This window comes from Staurois parvus, unplaced genomic scaffold, assembly GCF_062004578.1.
Source record: "Staurois parvus isolate SC_StPar_1 unplaced genomic scaffold, SC_StPar_1.0 ptg000151l, whole genome shotgun sequence".
NCBI lineage: Eukaryota > Metazoa > Chordata > Amphibia > Anura > Ranidae > Staurois > Staurois parvus.
In genome coordinates, this window is record NW_028317947.1 from 7,886,765 (window position 1) to 7,909,876 (window position 23,112).

Consider the following 23,112-nt stretch of genomic DNA (forward strand, 5'->3'; position numbering starts at 1 on the left):
TCAGCCGATTAGTTGGCCTGCATACAGAATGCATTATTTGTTTACATACCAGGAAATACAGTGCAGCACACATACAGCTCAGTACACCATTCATACATGTCAGTAAGCACCTGAGAACTTGTGAATGTGAGGATCAGTACCTCATCGGACATGTAGTTCTGGGCAGGAGACGGAAGTGAGTGATTCTAAAGGCAGAAGTTTGTTACCTTGCTATAGCGGCACTCTATACCAGGGGTGGCCAACCTGCGGCTCTCCAGCTGCTGCAGGACTACAAGTTCCATCATGCCTCTGCAAGTCAGTAACTTCCCATCTTTGCAGTGCCTCATGGGAAATGTAGTTCCACAACAGCTGGAGAGCCACAGGTTAGCCATCATGCCTCTGCAAGTCAGTAACTTCCCATCTTTGCAATGCCTCATGGGAAATGTAGTTCCACAACAGCTTGAGAGCCACAGGTTAGCCACCCCTGCTCTATACTATACTTTGCGGCTTGCAATGGGGGCACTCTGAAGGCAGGAGGGACCAGGAGGGGCGGTGGGAGACCCCAGAAGATGAGAATCTGGGCTGCTCTGTGCAAAACCATTACACAGAGCAGGTAAGTATGACAAGTTTGTATTTAAAAAAAAACAAAAAAAAAACCCCAAACTTTAAACTCTTAAGGACCGCCCATCTGCAACATACTGCGGGCACAGCAACATACTGGTGCGTGGCTGCCTGCTTCCGGGTTTAGGGCGCTCTGTGATATTAAAGGAAATGTGTATTTTTTATTTTATTGTTGTTTTTTAAATAACAAACATGTCATACTTACCTGCTGTGTGCTGTGGTTTTGCACTGAGCAGCCCTAATCCTCCTCTTCTCGGGTCCCCTGCCGGTGCTCCTGGCCCCCCCCCCCTCCTGCAGAGTTCCCCCAGAGCAAGCAGCTGGCTATGGAGGCACCCAAGCAGTCTCGCTTCCGAGCCACTGTTGTATGTGTCCATTTACACACACACACGCATGCACGCACGTGTACATGTGGCTCAGCTTCACCCTTTCCTCATTGTCTCACTGGCTGTGATCTCAGACAAAGAGGACGGAGAATCCCCAGAGAGAGGAGAATGCATGAAGGTGAAAAACCTTGAAACTACAACCACTTTGACTGCACTGCGATGTGGGATTAGTTGGCATTTTAGTTTACTGCCCTAACGTTCCTAATCAAAAATTGATTTCAATAGCACTTGCTATTTTTCTGAACATAAAAAATATTTTAGCTTTGTGGCCATTTTTAAACTTCTGCTGTACTTGGAGTTCAGAATATCTGCACTATGTCAGAAAGCAATAGTTTCATAGACTGAGCTCTATTTCTGTGCAGAAAATGAATTCCTACATTGTGGGAATGACTTTACCATAGTGTATTGATCAGTGTTTGTGGGTACACATGCACTGGGAAAACATGGTGTGGGGGGATGAGCAATTATATCTTAAGGATCTGTTTATAAACTAATCCTTTTAAACAACTTTGACAGGTATTCCAAATCACATGCACATGCCTGGAGGACCTCCACAATATGGCCGCATGGATGGAATGGTAAGTAGCTCCCTTTGAAATTGCCTGGCTATGTAGTCCGCTGGCTGAACAAAAAAAAAACAAAAACTGAACTATGTCCAATCATCACGGTAGGTGTAGATGCTAATTTTCCAAGAACAAGAAGAAACAAGAATTGTAAATGTTTATGTAATAAAGTCGTGCAAGGTAGACCTTAAATGGAACCCTCGGGCAAACAGCCGAATTGAACAAAATGTTTGTGAATAGTTTTACCTGCAAGAATATCTCATTCCATGTGGCCAATCCTGTGAATCACACAGTAATAGCAAACTACACGACCAGGCAGGTTTCAGGCTGACAGCTTCTGAAGTAACAGAGATTAGACAGAGATGTGGCTTTATCTTGAACTACTTTCACACTGAGCTGTGGCAAAAGTGCCTAAAACCACACCAAAAATGCAACACGGGTGTGTTTTTGCCATGGTTTTTTTGCATTTTCTATTGATTGCAATGGGGAAGTGCGTTTCTCGTCCTTTTAACCTCACCAAAAATGCAGCAAGCAGGACTTTGAAAAGCGTACCAGGCCTACAACGGATCATTGTGAAGAGTTCCATAGGAATACATGGGCCACATGTTTTTTTTTTCTTCTGCTTTTTTTTTTTTTTTTTAACACAAAAGTGGAAATAGATCAGTGTGAAAGCATCCTAATTGATTGAAAGTTGAATGAGGAGACAACCGACCTGGGAATATGCCCACAAAGCTGAAAAAGGAAGCAGTGGTATGCATGGCCAACCAGTTTGGAAGATGTGTGTGACTAAAAAAAACTGAACAGTATTTCTACAGATCTTTTGACAGTTCACTGAAAATATGTAGTTCTGTGTCTTGGTTGGCAGTAAAGGCGGCTCCACACTGCCCTATTGTGCTTTTCCTAAATTGCAGCTAACTCGTGGTTTCTGCGGGTTAGCTGCACTTTCCCACAGACTTCTATGAGGTCCTATGATTTTGATGCAGTTTCAGAAAGCACACCAAAGATGCAGAATGCAGGCGTTTTGGTGAGTGTGGTGTGCTTTCCCACGTCTATGGGAAAGCACAGCTAACCCACACTCAACCTGTGGGTTAGTTGTGCTTTGCCAGAAGCACAACAGGAACGCATTGGGGCCGTGTAAAACCATCTCAATAAGATTGATGACGGACTATTGTTATTTATTTTACCTGCTATGAAGGGCGTTCAGAGTGGCCGTGTCAAGAGGTATTCCTCCCAGCGTCAGAGGCCGGTTCCCGATCCTGCTCCCATGCACATCAGCCTTATGGAAGGTCATTACTATGACCCACGTGAGTGCCTTACTGATGTCTTCCGCTCCTATTTATTGCAGAATAACCTCTGGTGTGCTAACTTTTTCTCTTGATTTTCCAGTCCAGTTCCAGGGACCAATATATACTCATAGTGATGGCTCTTCCTCTTTGCCCCCTCAGGGCATGATTGTACAGCAGGAAATGCATCTTCCCCACCCAGGTACATGGTAGTAGAGTTTTTAAAGATACTACACTGAATGACCTGTTAGTTGACAATACAAAAGAGACTGTAACCTTTTAAAATAAAGGCAAAGTAAAAGTAAGAAGAGCTTAGGTGTTTGAATAAGCAGCCTTTGCTCACAATAAGACAAATTGTTTTACTTTAAGTAGGATGGTCAGGGTGGTCGGGGGCCTTATTACAGCATAGGTGTGTTGAGTAACAAAGACCGGAAAGGCAAGTGAATTATTATTCAATGTAATTAAAGACAAGTAAGCATTTGTTGCAGTTTTATAAAAATCAAAGGTTTTATTGCTGGATATACAATATGTTTTTTCAGTTCCATGTATATAAATCCTTCAAATGGCAGTGGGATTTTTGAAGCCTGCTGTATGTGATCTGTGTATGGAGCATTCTTTATCAGTAATCATTTTATAATTAAGAAAGACAGGTGCACTCACCCATTGAATCGACCATATAAATAAATAAAAATTAAGCAATAGCATCAACATATTATAAATGTGACTGAAAAAAGTGCAAAAGACATACACAGACACACCCTCTCATACACCCCCATGTGGCGACAGTATGCAGGCAGTTCCTGGATTATGAATGAATTGATACCATTAAATAGCCCCCTTGCTCACCCGACCTAAATCCAATATAACACCTCTGGGATATATTCCGCCAGGAGCTCAATGATGTCCAGATCTGGGAAGAAATACCCCAGGACGCCATCCGTCGTCTCATTAGAAGCATTACTCGACGTCAGGCATGCATGCAAGCACATGGGGGCCATACAAACTGAGTACCATTCTGAGTTTCTGCAATGAAATTTCAGCAAAATGGACTAGCCTGATGCATCATTTTTTCACTTTGATTTTCGGGGTGTCTTTGAATTCAGTCCTTTGTAGGTCGATCATTTCCATTTCCATCAAACGATGGGGCATCCTTACGTTCCTAACACATTACCCCGTCCACATCAGTATAGATATCCAGCATGAGATTTTTTCCCCCTTGGAATCTGATGTGTTTTCAAAGTGTTCCTGTAATTAGTGTGTGAGGGTATGTGTATATATATGTGTGTGTGTGTGTGTGTATATATATATATATATAAAACACACTCCATTAAAAAAGTTCAGATGGTATGTAGCTCAGTCACAAAAATAAAATACAAATGGGTTCAATCAAAATATGCATAAACTTCTGTGGTCGATTTAGTGGGGAAGCGCACCTGTTTTTTCTAATTACACGGTCTAAGCTGGATATTCAAGCTTTTACAGGTGCTGCTGCCAATTTAGATCTCAGCGCAGGTTTTATATATTTTTAATTGGTAGTCATTTTATACCCCGGTCACATCAGTTGCAACTTGGCATGCATGTTGCATGCCCTGTGACTTTTAAAGCATATGCTAAGTCGGACCCTATTGTCCGCAGTTAGAGTGTCATATCTGTGCAGTTCTGACTTGGTCGGAGCTGCATCGATTTCTAAAGTCGTGCATGCACTACTTTTGTTGCGATTTGCATAGCCATCTGTGTCAGATGTCTTGCAAATCACAACTGAAATTGTCAGGTCACCCAATTTTTGAAATCGTGCAACTTCAAAATCGGCTTTGATGTGACCGGGGCTTATGGCTGAACCATCAGTTGTACCATGGCATTCTACACTTCCTAATATCTACTAATATTCTTGTTAGCGCTTTTTTTTCGTGGGTCTCAAAGCAATATATCTTAGGGCAGATGGTAAGGTGGAAAATAGGGTGCAACTTGGCATATGATTTGCAAGTCGCAGGCCATGCAAATCGCATGCCAAGTTGCACCTGATGTGCCATCTTGGGTCAGCTCAGTAGAATATTGTATCATACTAGGGCCAGTTTTTGACAGGAGCCAACTAACTTACCAGCATGTGTTTTTGGAATTTGCAAGTATACCGGAGGACCCAGAGGGTCCTGAAGCACAGACACCATGCAATCTCGATGCAGATAGTGTCCTGGTAAGAACTTGAACCGAGAACCTCAGTGCTACAAGGTAGAAGTCTTCCAGTGCTGGTACAGGTACTGTTGCAGTGACAAACATCAGTAGTTTGTTTCATACTATTTATGGCCCAACAGCACCGTCGTGTTATGTAGAGCTTGGCAGAGGACATAAAAACCTGTGGGCGGGGTAGGCTCCAGAGAAGTTTAAAATCAAATGTTCCTGTCAATTATATACACACTAGAGCCTATTTGGTCAGTAGTGAATGAAGTTGAAGGCATATTGGATTGTAGGAGGAAACCAGCACAAACAAGATACAAATACTAAACTCCTCTAAGAAATGTCTGTGGTTTGTAATTATTTTGGAATCAAATCTTTTTAAACTTTTTTTTTTTTTATTTCAGGTTTACACCCGCACCAATCTCCTGCCCCCATGTCTACCCCGAACCTTTACCCTGCACCAGTCTCCATTCCTCCAGGCCAGCCTCCTCCACAGCAGTTGCTACCCCCTCCATACTTCACTGCTCCCCCCGGAGTCATTAATTTTGGCAACCCAGCCTACCCTTATCCACCAGGTGCATTACCCCCACCACCACCAGCCCATCTCTACCCCAATACACAGGTGAGCAGGTCTTTATCACTGGAAATTGTCTTTTATTTATTTATTATTTATTTCAGGTACTTATATAGCGCCGTCCATTTATGCAGCGCTATATATATATATATATATATATATATATATATATATATTGCACATTCATATCAGTCCCTAACCCTCAAGGGTGTACAATCCTACAGTTGTAAGAGTACAATCACATTCATACATACACATACTAGGGACAATTTAGACAGGAGCCAATTAACCTACCAGCATGTCTTTGAAGTGTGGGAGGAAACCGGAGTACCCAGAGGAAACCCACGCAGGCACAGGGAGAACATGCAAACTCCAGGCAGGAGGTGACGTGGCTGGGATTCAAACCGACGACCCTAGTGCTGCCAGGCGGAAGTGCTAACCATTTAGCCACTTTATAAATGGTTAAAGCATAAAATAGTAATATGTTGCAGCTTTTTAGTCCTTGGATATAGTGACTGCATTTTGTTTTCTGTTTTTTGGGGTTTTTTTTTGTTGTTTGGTTGTATTTTCCCCCTTTATTGTTATTTGATGATCCTGCCAGTAACACACTTCTGTTTTAGTGTGACTCTCACTCATTGCACTGTCTATGAGGAAGCAGACTTGCCACCATAAGATAGAACTACAAACACCACCACCTCCTCTTCATAACATAGAAAGGCAGGGGTTCTGTAGTCCTCAAATAGCCGTGGACATTGTAACTGATAACCATGCAACACAGAGAAAGCACATCAGCTCATCAGATGTCTGGCCAGGTCAACAGGCTCTTTTTATTAATTGGCACTAAAGGTTACCAATCCTTCCGTGCTGGTAAGAGAAGATCTCCTTTGCCAGTGACTGTGGTCAACTGCACAGAAAGTGATGAAAGTTCCAAACTTTTGCAGCTGTCAGAAGGGTGATTTCTTCACTTTCAAGAAATCTCTTCTCGCTTCCTTTTTGTGTCTTCCGAACAGGAAGTGAAGGGAAATTTGGATAAAATAGATGGAAGTGGTTAGAACCTGTGTCAAGTTTTGAGATTTTCCCTCAGTTTCACTGCAGGTCTTGTGTATTAGACAGACCAGGAAATGAGGGGGAATCTCTCCAACAGGGACACATACAGAAAATAGAACATGTTTGCTTTTAACCCTCCACTGTTCTATGCAGAGAAAATATTTTGAATATAGTTGAACAGATATTTGTGAACAGAATGTGTCTCTCTTCTAGAGTTTTCAGCTAAGAATTTCAGATCTCATTACTGTATCAGTGTGGATAAATAAAGGCTTTTGCATCGACTTTCTCTAAAAAATGTTTTGCTTGAAGAGCTAGTTTCAGAAAGGTGAAAGATGAAGTAATGACACTTAGAGGTATCTGATTATGCTAAGGTGTTTGTTTTTTTGTGATAGGCACAGTCACAGGTGTATGGAGGAGTGACGTATTATAACCCCGTACAACAACAAGTTCAGCCAAAACCTTCCCCGCCCCGACGGACATCACAGCCAGTCACTATCAAACCACCTCCACCAGAGGTAAGATAAAACCTACTCTGTTACACCTTAACAGATGCTACATCACAGCTTGCATTCAAAGGAAACGGTGATTACATTTTATTTATTCACTATCAGCCAGACATTAAAAAAAAAAATACCTTTTGTTATACATAATACATTCTACCAGAATTCATTTGAAAGAAACACTGTTTTTAGTTTGACAAATTATTGGAGTAAATGGATGCAGTCCTCCCTACGTTATGTGCATCATAAATAAGAGCAAAAACAGCGCGGGATCTTTGTTTAGCATGATATAGACATTTATTATAACAAAACATAGCACACTGACATGTTAAAGCTCTGGTCATCAGCACAGGGGTAACGTGAAGACACCATCAGCTGCTGGTATACAGCAGCAATGCAAGGAACTCTCAAGCCAGCCTGGAGAGTGTTTGTTTGTTCTGACAGCTGTCAGAGTGCTGCTGGAGCCCGGTGTCATGAAGTGCTCAGTCTTGCCTTGTGGTGTTCCCTGTCTGATACTGGAAAAGGTTGGTGGGGAAGGGGGGGCTCCTGCGGCACTCTGACAGCTGTCAGAACAAACACTCTTCATGCCGGCTTGAGAGTTCCTCGCATTGCTGCTGTATACCACCAGCTGATGGTGTCTTCACATTATCCCTGTGCTGATGTCTAGAGTTTTAAAATGTAAGTGTGCTATGTTTTATTATGATGAATGTCTACATCATGCTAACGAAGATCCCACGCTGTTTTATCTTTCAGCTTCCTTGATCTTCTCGAATCTGTATTGACCACTGCAGGATCCCACATTGCATGACCGCTGATCCTCATTGAATTTGAACTTTTCCCTGATAATATATCGCAGAAAGCTGGAACTTGTATTGTGCTGGACTGGTTTGGTTTATACATTCTATGTATTAGTGGCTGCATGCAGGAAACCAAGCTCTTCCCTACAAAAAGGGTATATATGACAATAGAGGATGTTCTTTTAAATATCACGAAATCTGGGATACTTGGCATAGTCTGCCATAACTATGACCACTAATGGTAGTGACATTTAGGGGTTTATTTTCAAAAGCTGGAGAGTTCAAAATCAGGCTCACTTCTTTATAGAAACCAATCCGCTTATAACCTCAGCTTGTTCAATTGGATTTTGGCAATAAAAGCTGGAAGCTGATTGGTATCTGTACATCCTCTCTACATTGGTATCCTGGCATTTTTAGGGCCTTAAAGGACATAGGTTGTCAGTACATCAGAATTTATCAGTTTAAAAAAAAAAAAACATATACATACATACACAAACACTATATTGCCATAAGTATTGGGATGCTGGTACGTTTGCCTTTACATACACATGAATTTTAATGGCGTCCCAGCCTTAGTCCGTAGGGTTCAATATTGAGTTGGCCCACCCTTTGCAGCTATAACAGCTTCAACTCTTCTGGGAAGGCCGTCCACAAGGTTTAGGAGGGTGTCTATGGGAATGTTGAGCGTTCTTCCAGAAGCGTATTTGTGAGGTCAGGCACTGATGTCGGGGGGAGGAGGCCTGGCTCACAGTCTCCGCTCTAATTCATCCCAAAGGTGTTCTATGGGGTTGAGGTCAGGACTTTGTGCAGTCCAGTCAAGTTCCTCCACCCCAAACTGGCTCATCCATGTCTTTATGGACCTTGCTTTGTGCACTGGTGTGCAGTCATGTTGGAACAGGAAGGGGCCATCCCCAAACTGTTCCCACAAAGTTGGGAGCATGAAGTTGTCCAAAATGTCTTGGTATGCTGATGACTTAAAAGTTCCCTTCACTGGAACTAGGGGGCCAAGCCAAGCCCTGAAAAATAACCCCACACCATGATCCCCCCTCCACCAAACTTTACACTTGGCTTTCAGGCAAGTACCCTTCTCCTGGCAACCGCCAAAACCAGACATGACCATCAGATTGCCAGACAGAGAAGTGTGATTCGTCACTCCAGAGAACACATCACCACTGCTCTAGAGTCCAGTGGCGGTGCGCTTTACATCACTGCATCTGACGTTTTGCATTGCACTTGGTGATGTAAGGCTTGGATGCAGATGCTCGGCCATGGAAACCCATTCCATGAAGCTCTCTACACACTGTTATGCTAATCTGAAGTTCACACGAAGTTTGGAGGTCTTTAGCTATTGACTCTGTAGACAGTTGGCGACTTCTGCGCACTGTGCGCTTCAGCATGTGCTGACCCCGCTCCCACTTCATGGCTGAGTTGCTGCTGTTTCCAGTTGCTTCCACTTTGTTATAAAACCACTAACAGTTGACCGTGGAGTACTTAGTAGCAGTCAAATGTCTCGGATGGATTTATTGCATAGGTGACAACCTATCACGGTACTATGCTTAAGCCATGGGCCGAATTCCGAAATAATTTTCGTTTGAACTTCGCACCGTTAGTGGGCCATAGCAACGGCTGATTTTCGAGTGACCATCAAATTTGAATGATCGGACATGTTGGAAAGTTTTTGATAAACAAATTTCTAATCAATGATTGGGGAATTGTGCAAGTAATGTAATAAAAAAAAGAAATGAGCTTGAGCCATGACCTGGAAAGAAAAGAACATTCTTGGCCATGAACATTCTTTTGTTTAGCATCAAGTGAAATTGAAGGCTTAGTTGGTCTAATTTTGAAGTCAATGGTGGCACCATCGGATTACAAGATGCACAAATTTCCAATTTTCTGAACAGAATTTGTCCAGGATTCGACCCATGTATGGCCCTCATTCATTTCTCTGAGCTCCGGAGAGCGACCCATTATTTTTCCAATGTTTGTAGAAGCAATCTGCATGCCTAGGTGATGATTTTATACACCTGTGGCCATGGAGGTGATTGGAACACCTGAATCACATGATTTGGAAGGGGTGTGCCAATACTTTTAGCAATATAGTACATATCATAGTTTGTAGATGCTAAAACTTTTACAAACCAATTAATATACACTTTTTGGTTAGTGGCAGAATACATTTTTGCCTAAATTTATTAAGAAATTAGATTTTTTTTATGGTATGTTTTTATAACCGACTCTTAAGAAATAAATTTGATTTATTTTTCAAAACTGTGCCTTTTTTTCGTTCATGTAATAAAAAATAAAGTCCCAGTGATGTTTTTTTTTGTTACCAAAAGAAAGCTCTGTTTGTGTGGAAAAAAAATGTATATAACTTTAATTTGGGTACAGTGTTGTATGACTGAGCAATCGCCAGTTAAAGTAGCGGTCTGCTGAATAGCAAAAAAAATTGCTTGGTCATGAAGGGGGTAAAACCTGGAGGTCGGAAGGTTTAAAAAAAAAAAAACTCTTAAGAGTCCCATATTTTTTCAAAGCCAAAAAAGGCCATTCCCCTTTCTTTCATATTTATAAATGGTTAGCTGCCTTAGTAATATTGCTTACAAGTCCAGGAACCTAATTTTTTGTTATTTCATCAGGAAGTTCATCCAGTTTCCAGTTCCAGTGTGAGGCTGGAGCATTGACAAAGCTTCACCACCATTCCCTGTTGGGAGACTGTCTGCTCATAAGCTGCTCTTGAACCTTTTCAGCTTCATTTCATATCAGTCCTCCTTCCACTGATGCTTGGCTCTGAATTGGCTATCAGGCCTCAGTAGTTATGTAGTAGATGCTGGATCAAGCAGTCAAGCCACAATAGCTGTACAATAAGTGCTGAATCTTGTAGCAGTAGATTTGCAGGAAATGCTGGACTTTAGGACCAGTTCACACTACATGCGTGTCAGTTGCTTTTTTTTTTTTCTGCATCCAAAATGCACAGAAAGTAGGTTATATAGTTGTCACTTTCATAGTTCACATAGTGCTTGCAGTTCCAGTTGCAGAGAGAAAAAGTAATACATGCTGCATTTTTTTGTGCACATAACTTTACTGGAACGCAGTAAAACGCACTGGAATGCACATGTCCCTATTTAATCACTTGATGACTGCAGACAGCCGAATGATGGCTTCACCGCTGCTGGCCAGTTCTGGGAGGGTGTTATATGACGTCGTCCCAGAATGTGCCCTCCCGCGCGCCTATGGAGACAGGTGATCACGTGATGTGGTAAAAGGTAAATCACAGCGGCCTTTTACCACGTGATCAGCCATGTCCAGTGGCACAGCAGATCACCGGTAAATGCAATTGCCGGTTATCTGTTGCACTTTCCTCACACTGTCGCAGCATGGGGAAAGTGCTGCCTATAATCGGCAATTGTCAGAGGAGGGATCAGCACCAATCATCAGGGCACTGATGATCAGTGCCCACCTGTGCCTATCCGTGCCCCCTATCAGTGCCCATCATTGTTGCATATCAGTGCAGCCTCCTCAACGCACATCAGTGAAGGAGAAAAATTACCTGTTTGCAAAATTTTATAATAGAAACAAATAAAAAAAAAAAAGTTTTTTTTTTTTTTTTTCAAAATGTTTGCTTTTTTTTTTTGTTTATAGTGCAAACAATAAAAACACCCAGCGGCAACTACATACCACCAAAAGAAAGCTCTATTTGTGTGAAAAAAATGATAAAAATTTCATATGGGTGCTGTGTTGCATGACCGTGCAATTGTCACTCAAAGTGCGACAGTGCTGAAAGCTGAAAATTGGCCTGGGCAGGAAGGGGGGTATAAGTGCTTGGTAGGCAAGTGGTTAAATTGAAAAAAAAGAGGGGGGGAAAAAAATGATCTAGAATGTGTAAAAATGCAACGTAACGCGTCAAAAACACACATGCGGCAACGCATCTGGACTGTTTCTATAGTGTGACCTGGCCCTTAGAAAGTCACAAAAACTGCTTTTAGCTGGAGCTTGTACAATCAAGTCATTCTTCTCTTGTGTCCCCTCGGATTCCAAAGTAATGTTACAATAGTTTAATAAGTGCCATTCTGGGGGGGGGGGGGGGGTACATGGTCTTTGCCAAGAGACAATCCCAACGTACTTCAAGTTTTCATCCAAGCTACCACTATCCTTTTTTTTTTTTTCGTTACTAGTCAGCTCTTGGCTGTACAGTGTTGTTAGGCAACGATAACAAGAAAATTTGCATACAGGAAAAAAAAAAAAAAGAAAGGAACCCATGGTAATCTGATAATCTGAGTCTTTACATGGCAACCTACCCACCCCTGCCAAGCTATACATCTGTACAGAGTAAGGTCACTACTCATGTAATACTATTCCTGTGTGTTTATTTTGGCTGTGGTTATAATCTGGACATTTTATATTGCTATTTCCAGGAAAATAGAAACTTGAAGATGACAAAAGACAAGGCTAATTCCTGAGCTCCCTATTACAAGACGCACCTTCTTTCCATCTTTTGGATTTCAGACCAGTGTTTTTATTATGAAAAGAAACTCCTTCTGGCCAGCCTGGATTTATGCAAGTTTTCCGTACATCAGAAAATGTCTCGCCATTCACCAATATTACTGTGTACTTTTCTGTACTTTTGGTAGACCATTTCTTATATAATGTTACATGACAGAATGGTTACAGGCAGCCATTTTGTTTTTGTGAGCCTCCTTCTTGTTGAATTTGTACAGTTTTACCATGTAGGAAACAAGTGCTGCTGATTTAAAAAACAAAAAAAGGAAAACAAAAAAAGTGCGGGGGAAGGATAAAGTATTTCTTTTACATAACTAAATCTCCTAGTATTTTGAGTGAAATACCAAATGTTTCCTGTTTAGGATGAATTGTTCTCAGTAAAGACACTGTCAGTTTGCCCATTTCAGGGCAAAGTATTAGTGTCTGCAGATAGCCCACACCCACCAAGGCAGGTATACTAACCTATCTATGCTCCACCACCACCTCCCCCACTCACCTAGAGCACTTTCTATCTAAGCTGAGCTTTCAGGTATCCAAAAGCACAAGACTGTCCCCCCCCTATGAGATCGCGTGGGCCTGTGTGTGGCAAATCTTACTTGGGGGGGGGGGGGGGGGTTGTGATATTCTAGACCTCTTTAAGCATAGATCGCAGAGCATTGGCGTGTGGGACAAAGTCCCTAGTCATCTATAAGGTCCTACCAGAGCAATTCGGACTTTATACAGGGCTGCTTCTTCTCACTCCTGTGGGTAAACATGATGGCAGGAGAACAAAGGGATCAGGAGTATGGGGGCATTTAAGTAAAGCTGCATGGGCAAAGCACAGATTTACGGGAGAGGTAATCTCATGGGGCACCAATGGTATCTGTTCTATAGTCTGAAGGGCCAGGCCATATATGAAATAATTTATGTGAAAGCCTGCGTGCAGAAATGTTGCTGATGAATTCACTCACAGTGTTTGAATCAACGTTATGAAATGCTGAAGTTCACATCTCGGATACTTTTCTATCAGTTTGCCCAAATCCGTTTCTTAAAACTACCTGGCCGTAGGGCGTCTTGATACTTTCAGCCATCTCTGAAATCTAATGTCCATTGAAAGTTGTTAAACTGTTCCATGTATTGTAAGCATTCTGATTTAAAAGAGACGCAAACTATGACTGAAGAAACAAGATTTCTTCTGATCACTATTTGTACAGGATTTGTAGTTTTTAGACTTTTTTGTTCTGTTGAGGTTCTGCCCGTTTGAGGAAAGATTTCCCTCTTAAGGTTCACTTCCACCAGTGTGCTGTTTATATTATGAACTGTACCTTGCAGGATGAACAAAGCTTCTGCTGCTCCAAAGTGACTGTACCTAGAACTGATGGCTGGTTCAAATTGTTTCCAAAACATGCCAAGAACTTGCACTTTTAGAAAAGTTGTTGAAATCTATGAAACAAGTTCTGTCTGTATCTCTGCTAGTTCGTACATTGTTACTCTGTATTTGGAGTCTACGTCAAAACTTGTTCACCCTGGCAAATTTTCCAGATAGGAGTTGAAAAACCTCACATGCTCTGTCTACTCCAAGAAGAAAGCTGCAATCTGTAGCAGATATCTGACTACTTCCAGTATAATCAATAAACCTGTATTAGGGTAAGCGTATGACCTCTTCTGCACACGAAGTCTAGGTTCACACCCATGCAGGTTGCTTTGAGGCGTTTCTGCTTTGCGTTTTTGATGCATTTTGCAGTTTCTTTTGTGTTTTGTTTTTTTTTTGTTTTTTGTTTTTTTTTTGCTAGGCAGATTTTAAATGCAAAACACATCAAAACCGCAATACATGCTTTTCTGCAGCGTTCCCATTGAAGTCTATAAAACCAAAAAACGCAACATTTGCGTTAAAAAAAAGTCCCTGACCCTTTCCAAAAAGGGCACCGGGTGAAAATGCAGAGATGTGAATCTGTCCCATAGGTAATCATGTTAAATAGACTGTACTGCATGTATGCAAAATGCTGCAGAAAACACTTAGGTGTGAACCTAGGGTAACACAAGGGGTGTTTGAGGAGTAGGCACATTATCTGAGATGAAGATTGGGGGTTGGGGTCCTATGCTGGCTATTATTATTAATCACTACAAGTCAGCATGACTCACCCTGCCTTCCTTCTACTCTGAGCTCACTCCCCATCCAACAGAAGCCGCTTGTGGTAGTGCTGGAACATTGGAGAACTGATAGACAAAGTGAAGGACTAGAACCACTGTTAGGTTTTTTTTTTTTTTTTTTTGCAGTCTGTGTCCCTGGTAGGTTTCATGTACACGAGTAGCAAGTTTAGCAGCTTTTGGCATTTTTTTTTTGCTTAAACTCAACTCCATAAAAGCCAAATTGTCCTTGTACAGAGGCGTTTAGCATAGTTTAGGAGCTGCCCCATTTAGGTGAGGTTAAACCTCCCTCTCCTGATCACGGAAGAATCGTGTTCAGGATCAAAACATTTTAACCGCCGCCCGTGGAAAAAATGGTAATGCGTTTTTGCAGTTTCCTACAGCCGGAGATCACGGTAGGCTCGTGTACATGAAGCCTTGTTTGCAATTATCGAAAGTGAATGAAAATCCCAACTTTTGGGCTGTCACCAGAATAGTAAGAAAATATTTCAGTAGAGACACTAGTTCTGGTGACAACCAAGGATTCCCTAACTTTGGAGCAGCTTCCTCTCACTTCCCATTTTGACTATGGGACAGGAAGTGAAGGGAATTCTGTCAGTGTCCTTTACTTTAAAGTAGAACTAAACCTAACTTAAAAAAAAAATTTGTGAGTATTCAGCTCATTGTTATGATAATATACACTTGCTGTTTGCTTGCAGTCTTCTATCAAATGCACACCGGAGCTGCGCATGCAGAGCTCACTGTGCATTCTTGGCACAGTCTGGCTCTACTGAGATGACTCATGCGTGTGTACGGGATGACGTTATCCCCTTGTAGCCAATCAAGGCTGAAAACCTGGCACCTGGAAGTAGCCCATTGAGAAGATGACAGCATCGGCGGGGTCTGTAACCACCACAAAGGAGGAGGGAAATGTTACTGGGAGTTAGGTTCTGCTGTCTGGACAGAAAAATCATGAGCTATCACTGCTGCCTTGCGTTAGGAGGTCCTTGTCCTCCTTCCACCAATTGGTGGTGACAGACCTAAAACAAGCACATATATAGTAAGTACTGTATTAGGAAACCTGATATGCCATGGGACATAGGCTGGATTTGCATCTATGAATTTGGGTTAGGTGTGCAAAAACCGTGTTGTTTTTGTTCTAGTGTATTATCGGAATACATGGTAAATGTACTGTATACGTGCCTTGCCATTCATTCTAAAAAGCCTCCCAATGCACATGTACGGTAAGCTTTAAAAAAAATAAATAAAAAAGCACCCACAGTACAGCGCATCACAACATGTACATGTGAATTCTTTGCATTGCCAAAAACGTGAAGATGGGTTATTTCATGCATGGTGAACCCAGTCAGTGAATAGGTTGCCCTAATGCAACATGCAAGCATTAACGCATACTATTGTGAAAGGGCCCTTAGTATTGCAGCCAGGATAATAACAGCCCTGGAGCCTCTTTTCAAATGTTCTCTAATTTTATTAATCCAAACTGCAGTTAAACAATTGGTATTTGCCCAGTGTTATACTCCGTGGAGCCTTTCTAAAAAGGCACATTAGGATCATTATAGTATGGAAATCCATGGAACCTATTTGAATGAGTGCAGAGTTGAGAAATAAGTAAAGAAAAGTATAGTATACCCAGCAGCCAATCAAATTCTGTTCTATATACTTAGTGCAGCCTAGAGAAAGGAAGCAAATACCTGATTGGTCACTGTGGACTAGTCTGTTCCGTTATTTGCTCCAGTTTTCACTAATCGGTGTATAAGAAAATGGGTACTTTTGTAGATTTTTTTTTTTCAATGTAAATGGTATTAAAAAAGTAAATTTTTTGCAGTTCTGTACTGCAAACCCCACACCAAGAAAAACAAATGGTTAAAAGAGTAAAGTTGACTTTAACCCCCTAGGTCAGTGTGGCCTTGTAGTTGAGTGTTGACCGCTTCCCTGCTGGAGTGTCTTGTATCCTTGGCCTGTGGCTGTGAAAAGCATTACAGGCCACGGTGCAAGCAAATATATTGTATTTTTGTTTATATCTTGCTTAGTTTTGTCTTGAAAATGTCCTTGACCTAAACACACTGTGATGGCTTTATAATTATTTTTTATCATTTTGTTCTGTGCAGGTGTTTTTCTTTTAACAAAAATAAATCTGTATTTTTTGTGAAATGCAAATATAAGTTAATAAAAATGTTTGGAGAGGTTTTCTCCAATAATCATAAAGAGTTGCGTCCTTTTTATCACTGATGATAATACTTCTGCTTTCATCATCCACTGAAGCACAAGATTTTTTCTATCGTAGAATTCTTGGACTGTTTTAACAGTCATTTGCTGGCTTGTACAGAAAACCTGGGCCACCCTTTTCCCCCAGGTTTTGGGTGGCTCTGATCATGCATGACATATAGATCCCTGTATTTGAGCACTTTTTTGTACTATGTACATCATGGATGTAATGGTTATAATGACGGTTATTGTTGTGCCGCCCATCGGCTTTTGTACTTGTAGGCCTATCTGGTCTCTTATTGTCTCATTGGCACCTGTTACCTTTAACGCCATTGTCTTTTGATGTTTGTTTGCAACTTTGCTCCTTTGATAATTTCAGTAAACACTTTGTAAAATAATTCTTGGACTGTTGGGTTATACCAATGGGTACAGGAGAATTTGATAGTCAACAAAAAATCAGTTGGCCAGCCCATGGTAAACCCATCTTCTAGTGTCCTGAGGAGAGTGGGTGTGTTTTATTAAGCTCTGCTGTTCTCTGTTTATTTGGAAGATTTTTCTGCTATCAACAGCTGCTGAAAAAATGATGCCAGATAAATTAAAGTATATGTAAACCAACACATTCAGATAAAAAAAAAAATGAAGGCAAAACATTTTTGCATACATATAATAAATTATAAATCCATTTTTTCCCCTTTTTTTTTTTATAAATGATAACGTACTTCCTGTTTTCAGCTGCATAAGGAGCTAGGGGAGGGGAGATGGCAGCACACTGATCTTCCCATTGAATGACTGTGTGGGGAGGGGGAGTTGTCCGCACAAGCCGAATCGTTGGATTAGCTCCCAGCAGAACCATAAAACTGGCCGTGCTGTGCTCTCATGCCTGGTGGGGTCAGTTTTTAATAGGAAAGCAGAGGGATTGGCAGGATCACCAGGGATTTCACACAAAGGAATCAATACAAAGAGAACAGGATACTTTTTCATATAAGTATCAGGAATATCCTAGATTGTAAGCTCGAAAGAGCAGGGCCCTTGAATCCCTCGTGTTTTGTTTTGTTACTGTATTGCCTCATGTTCTGTCCCCCACTATATTGTACAGCGCTGAGCAAACCTTTTAGCTCTATATAAATACTGTTTAATAATATGAAACATTCAATTTATATATTCGTTAAATCCTGGGAGTTTCTCTATAGTCAGCCGAGTACTGGTGGATTCCTGCCAGATAAGTTAAACCCTGGACGTTTCTTCAGTCAGTCAACAAGCACAGGTTTCCCCAGCGTTACCTTGGTGTTCTCTCTGTGAATTCATAGAGGTTTCTCAAGTCTTCTACAGCTACCGGTGAAGTTAGGGTTGTATATGGTAATTCTGGACAGCTCTCCAGTTCACTAAAATGAGGTGGGAAGCCACAACATATTTAAAGTTTGTTTCCACTTTTGCATTCAAATTTGAGAAACTCCCACTATACAGTGAAGGAAATAAGTATTTGATCCCATGCTGATTTTAAATGTTTGCCCACTGACAAAGAAATGATCAGTCTAAAAATCGAATGGTAGGTGTACTGTAACACCGAGACAGAATAGCAACAAAAAATTCAAAAGAAATGTATGTCTAACACATTATGCACTGATTTGCATGTTCATGAGGGAAATACGTATTTGATCCCCTATCATTCAGCAGCATTTCTGGCTACCAGGTGTCTTTCATACAAGTAACAAGCTGAGATTAGAAGCAGTCTCTTAAAGGGACTGCTGCTAATCTCATTTTGTCACCTGTATAAAAGACGCCTGTCCACAGGAGCAATCAATCAGATTCCAAACTCTGCACCATGGAAAATACCAAAGAGCTGTCCAAGGACGTCAGGGACAAGATTGTAGACAAACACAAGGCTGGACTGGGCTACCAAACTATCGCCAAGCAGCTTGGTGAGAAGGTGACAACAGTTGGTGCAATCATTCCCAAATGGAAGAAACACAAAACAACTGTCAGTCTCCCTAGGTTTGGTGCACCATGCAAGATCTCAACTCGTGGAGTGTCAATGATCATGAGAACAGTGAGGAATCATTCCAGAACTACACGTGAGGATCTTGTCAATGATCTCCAAGCAGCTTGATCCACAGTCACCAAGAAAACAATTGGTAACACAGTAGGCCGACAAGGATTGAAATCCTGCAGTACCTGCAAGGTCCCTCTGCTCAAGAAAGCACATTTCCCGTCTGAAGTTTGCCACTGAACATCTGAATGATGCAGAGGAGGACTGGTTGAAAGTGTTATGGTCAGATGAGACCAAAATCAAGCTCTTTGACATCAACTCTACTCGCCGTGTTTGGAGGAGGAGGAGGAATGCTGCCTATGAGCCCAAGAACACCATCCCAACTGTCAAACGTGGTGGAAACTTTCTGCTTTGGGGGTGTTTTTCGGCTAAGGGGACAGGACAACTGCACCTCATCAAAGGGTAGCCCAGTCCAGCCTTGTGTAGTTCTACAATCTTGTCCCTGACATCCTTGGACAGCTCTTTGGTATTTGCCATGGTGGAGAGTTTGGAATCTGATTGTTTGATTGCTCCTGTGGACAGGTGTCTTTTATACAGGTAACAAAATGAGATTAGCAGCACTCCCTTTAAGAGACTGCGTCTAATCTCAGCTTGTTACCTGTATGAAAGACACTTGGTAGCCAGAAATCCTGCTGAATGATAGGGGATCAAATAGTTCCCTCATGAACATGCAAATCAGTGCATAATGTGTTAGACATGCATTTCCTTTGAATTTTTTGTTGCTATTCTGTCTCTCAGTGTCATTTCTTTGTGAGTTGGCAAACATTCAAAATCAGCAAGGGATCAAATACGTATTTCCTTCACTGTATGTTTGCTATGTTCCTATTCACACAGCATGCCTAAAAATAATGAAAAAATATTTCTTACCTTTTCAGTTGTTTGGAGCAGGATTATAGGATAGAAGAAAGTGAATAAGAGCAGGGTTTGCAGATCACTGGACTGCTGCATTGCCACTTACAGCTCATCACAAAATAGAGGTAAGTATAGCAAGGAGGAGGGTGTATGGTGTTAGTTCACCTTTTAAGAAAAAAATGAAAAAGTGAGATAACCCATTAATGGTTAAAGAAAATAATTGACAGAAAAATGGTTAAGTGAAGGAAGGAGTTAATTTAAGCTTGATAGTGTTAACGAAGGTATAATAAAGTAAATATGAATTAAATAGTTGTATATTTGATCTACATATTAATGAAATAGTCAATACAATAAAACAATACATTGTAATACTTAATGACGTTTTTAAATTAGGAGGGGCTGCAGTTGCTCCTGCTGTACATAGCAACTCCCGACTGTCATTTTGACAGCCAGAAATTGCCCATAGTAACAGCAGGGAAGAGAGACGGGACGTTTTAGTGCGTATTTTCTATGTTTAAGTTCCTCGTGTGGTTAGTGTATCAAACAGATGAAGACCTTGAATAGTGTGAGCAGAAAGAGATATAAGGGAGACTCCCTAAACTAGATGGAACTTTGAAGGCATGATACATACATCAAAATTTCCACATATATAAAAATTGTAGCATAGCACAACATTTACAAACATATTATAGCATGATATCACCATTGCACTGATCCTGATTGATTACAGAGATAATTTTGCAAAGATCCGACGCTTTTCTGAGTCATTTTACTCCTTCTTCAGGGATAACAGAAACTCTGCGCAAAGGTGATATCTGTGAGATTAGAGATACATTTGTTTAGAACACACCATATATGTCCATAAGAGATATTTGTATATTTACAAATGTATGAGTATACTCACAATGTGAAGAGGTAAAAAAAGAGATACATGATAAGTTCCCAATCACACACACAATTAAAAGCAAGGCTCTAATTTGCCACCACCTCCCAGCCAAAGCACCAGCGGGCCTTGGACATCCAGGACCCCCCCCCCCAAAATGGAACACAGGCCACTCAGATCATTGCAAAAGAGGGCTTAAATTGTTAAAATGTTTCCGTAGATAAACTACATGATGGAGAGAGAAGAGGCCATAACGTGTCCCCTAAGAAACACCCACCATTATACTTGCCAACATTTTGATGTTCCCAGAAAACTGTTTGCATCTACACAAATGATCCAAGGGGCGTACAGGCATGGATCTTCACAAGTATGTATCCAGTCTCTCTCTAGGAGAAAGGAAGATGAATGCATTCTCAGAGGGAGTACTGTAAAAGAACGTGTGCCACCGTTGGTAATATCCCCAGTGTAGGTGGTATGCGGTGTGCCTTGAGATGAACGTCTATATGCAGCTCAGTATCTAACAGACTATAAGAATGAACGTTGAACCAATACACAATTGCATATAATTGACAGATTGGAGCAGGATTTCCCAACTGGGATTCTGAGGAACCCTAGCCACAAGTGGTCGCCCAGAGGTTCTGCCACCGTTGCAGCTGATTTATATCCAAACAACGACTTCACTTTTTCTCTTGCAGCTACCACAAATTGATCACGGGGCAATGGTGTGGCATCGTAAGAGATGCGTAATTATGAGGTCCACATTGCCCCGAAAACCAGCCACTGCTCGGAGTCTCTGCCCAGAATTCTGCACGATCAAGCTTAGGTTTCACTGTGGCGCCATATGTGCGTACTGCAACTGTTCTCTTTTCAGTTTAGTAAAATGTGCTCCAGGTCTACCTCTCTCTCTATGTGATATGTTTCTTATTATGAGGGAAGGGGGGATGTATGCTGCTGAGTGCTGTATCTTGCTTAACCTTCCTAGCGGTAATCCTGAGTGTGGCTTGGGGTTAATTTACATTACCAAAAGCGGTAACCCAGAGCCACACTCGGAATTACACTGTAGTGCTTGTCCTGCGATCTCCCAATCCTTACCTTGTCCTGCGACCCCCCCGATGTCCTCCTGCTGTGTCCTCCGGCCGGCATCCATCTTCCGGGTTCCCTTCCCTGCGAGCGTTGTGATGCGGGGGGGCGGAAGCGGCGGGAGACTAAAAAAAGTAAAAACATGACATGCACACAATACATTGTAATCTGTTAGGATTCCATTACTGTATGAAAACTATTTCACCTAAATTTGTCCCTAGTGATTTGTCCTGTGCCCTGCCTGCACTTTTACCGTTCTTTCTGCCTGGAAACTGAGAAACGTCCATGGCGTTCAAAAAGCGTCCCTTTAGGTCAAAAGCGGTTTTAGACCAGCTAGAAAACAGTGATAGTAAATTAGAATTACTTGCAGAATTGAGCGATAATGATTTGTGGGGAAATTCGTCATCAGACACTGAAAGTGACGACAGCGACGATCCTGAGACTGAGCTCAGAGATGTGCAAACTTCAAATTTCAGTGTTTTTAGTTTGATTACATTATTGAATTAAATTTATTATTATTTTTTTGAATTATTATATTATAATTTATGATTTCGTTTTTCTAACTTTATCATACCCGGGATGTTTACTAGACTCTTGTTCAGACAGATTTAAGCGAGTTATTCCTAAGAATTACAGGTCTACAATATAAAACAACAAATTTCCACGCAAAACAATGTACCGCTTTGACATTCAAAAATATTGACATAATTAGACTGCCAGGGAGGTTAAACTACCCACATCCTTGTCAAAAAATATATTAATGTCTGTGATTTGACTTATTTTTATGATGCTGCTGGTTACAGGTGGTGTTGGGTTGAATTCACATTGTTGTGGTGTGGCAAGCCATGTGTTAACTTGCATTCCAGTAGGGCAGCCCATTCATTTGAAAGGCTGCCTAATAACTTACCAAAACGCACCAAAAAAAGTGCATTTGCTGTTTTGTTTTTGTAAAGCAGTGAAACATAATGCATGGTAGTGCATTACAATGTATTGTGGTTACAAAGCATTGCACATGCATTGGGGTGCCCTTAGGAATAATATGCAATGCACCAGCATGCATAATGCATGTTACTGCATAACGTAGGCAAGAATCAAGCCTTATACTACCACTGTTTTACATTATGTGTAGTCTACTTGTTCTCTTGAGGCACCTCTGTTCAAAATTTTAGCATAAAGGGTTTCCATTGTATTATTTGCCCAGGGCCCCATTTTGTCTTAAATTGGCCATAACAGTAGCTGTCAAAGCACATGTCATCTGTTTTGCTGCACTTCATTACCTGCATGACTGCAACACAGCCCCTATACCAGGGCTTGAAATTTCCACTCGCCAATGGCGAGTTGAAATTATGGTGGGGGCGAGTGTGTCCCCCAGGGCCGTCTTGCTGAGCAGGCTCGGAGCTCAGGCTGGATCTGTCATTGGCACTGGGAGCCGTCAGACTGCTCAATAGCTGAGCGCAGTGAAAGCAAAGGAAGGAGTGTGTGCTGTGCTCTCTGCCTCCCCCTTG

The 23,112-nt window shown here is 41.5% G+C and overlaps 1 protein-coding gene across 2 annotated transcripts in view; it reads left to right on the plus strand.

The window, feature by feature from the left end:
- CASC3 (CASC3 exon junction complex subunit) overlaps window positions 1–16,745 on the plus strand; it is a 41,009-nt gene extending 24,264 nt beyond the window's left edge. Inside the window, exons 8-13 of one of the 2 annotated variants that reach the window (XM_089674385.1) lie at window positions 1,500–1,561; window positions 2,742–2,850; window positions 2,933–3,031; window positions 5,406–5,623; window positions 7,015–7,137; window positions 12,329–16,745. In XM_089674385.1, coding sequence (XP_089530511.1) covers window positions 1,500–1,561; window positions 2,742–2,850; window positions 2,933–3,031; window positions 5,406–5,623; window positions 7,015–7,137; window positions 12,329–12,373 — 656 coding nt within the window. In that variant the 3' untranslated portion in view covers window positions 12,374–16,745. Of the gene's footprint in view, window positions 1–1,499; window positions 1,562–2,741; window positions 2,851–2,932; window positions 3,032–5,405; window positions 5,624–7,014; window positions 7,138–7,875; window positions 10,230–12,328 lie in introns of those variants that run through there. The other variant, XM_089674384.1, reaches the window with a different exon arrangement.
- Window positions 16,746–23,112: the final 6,367 nt, after the last annotated feature.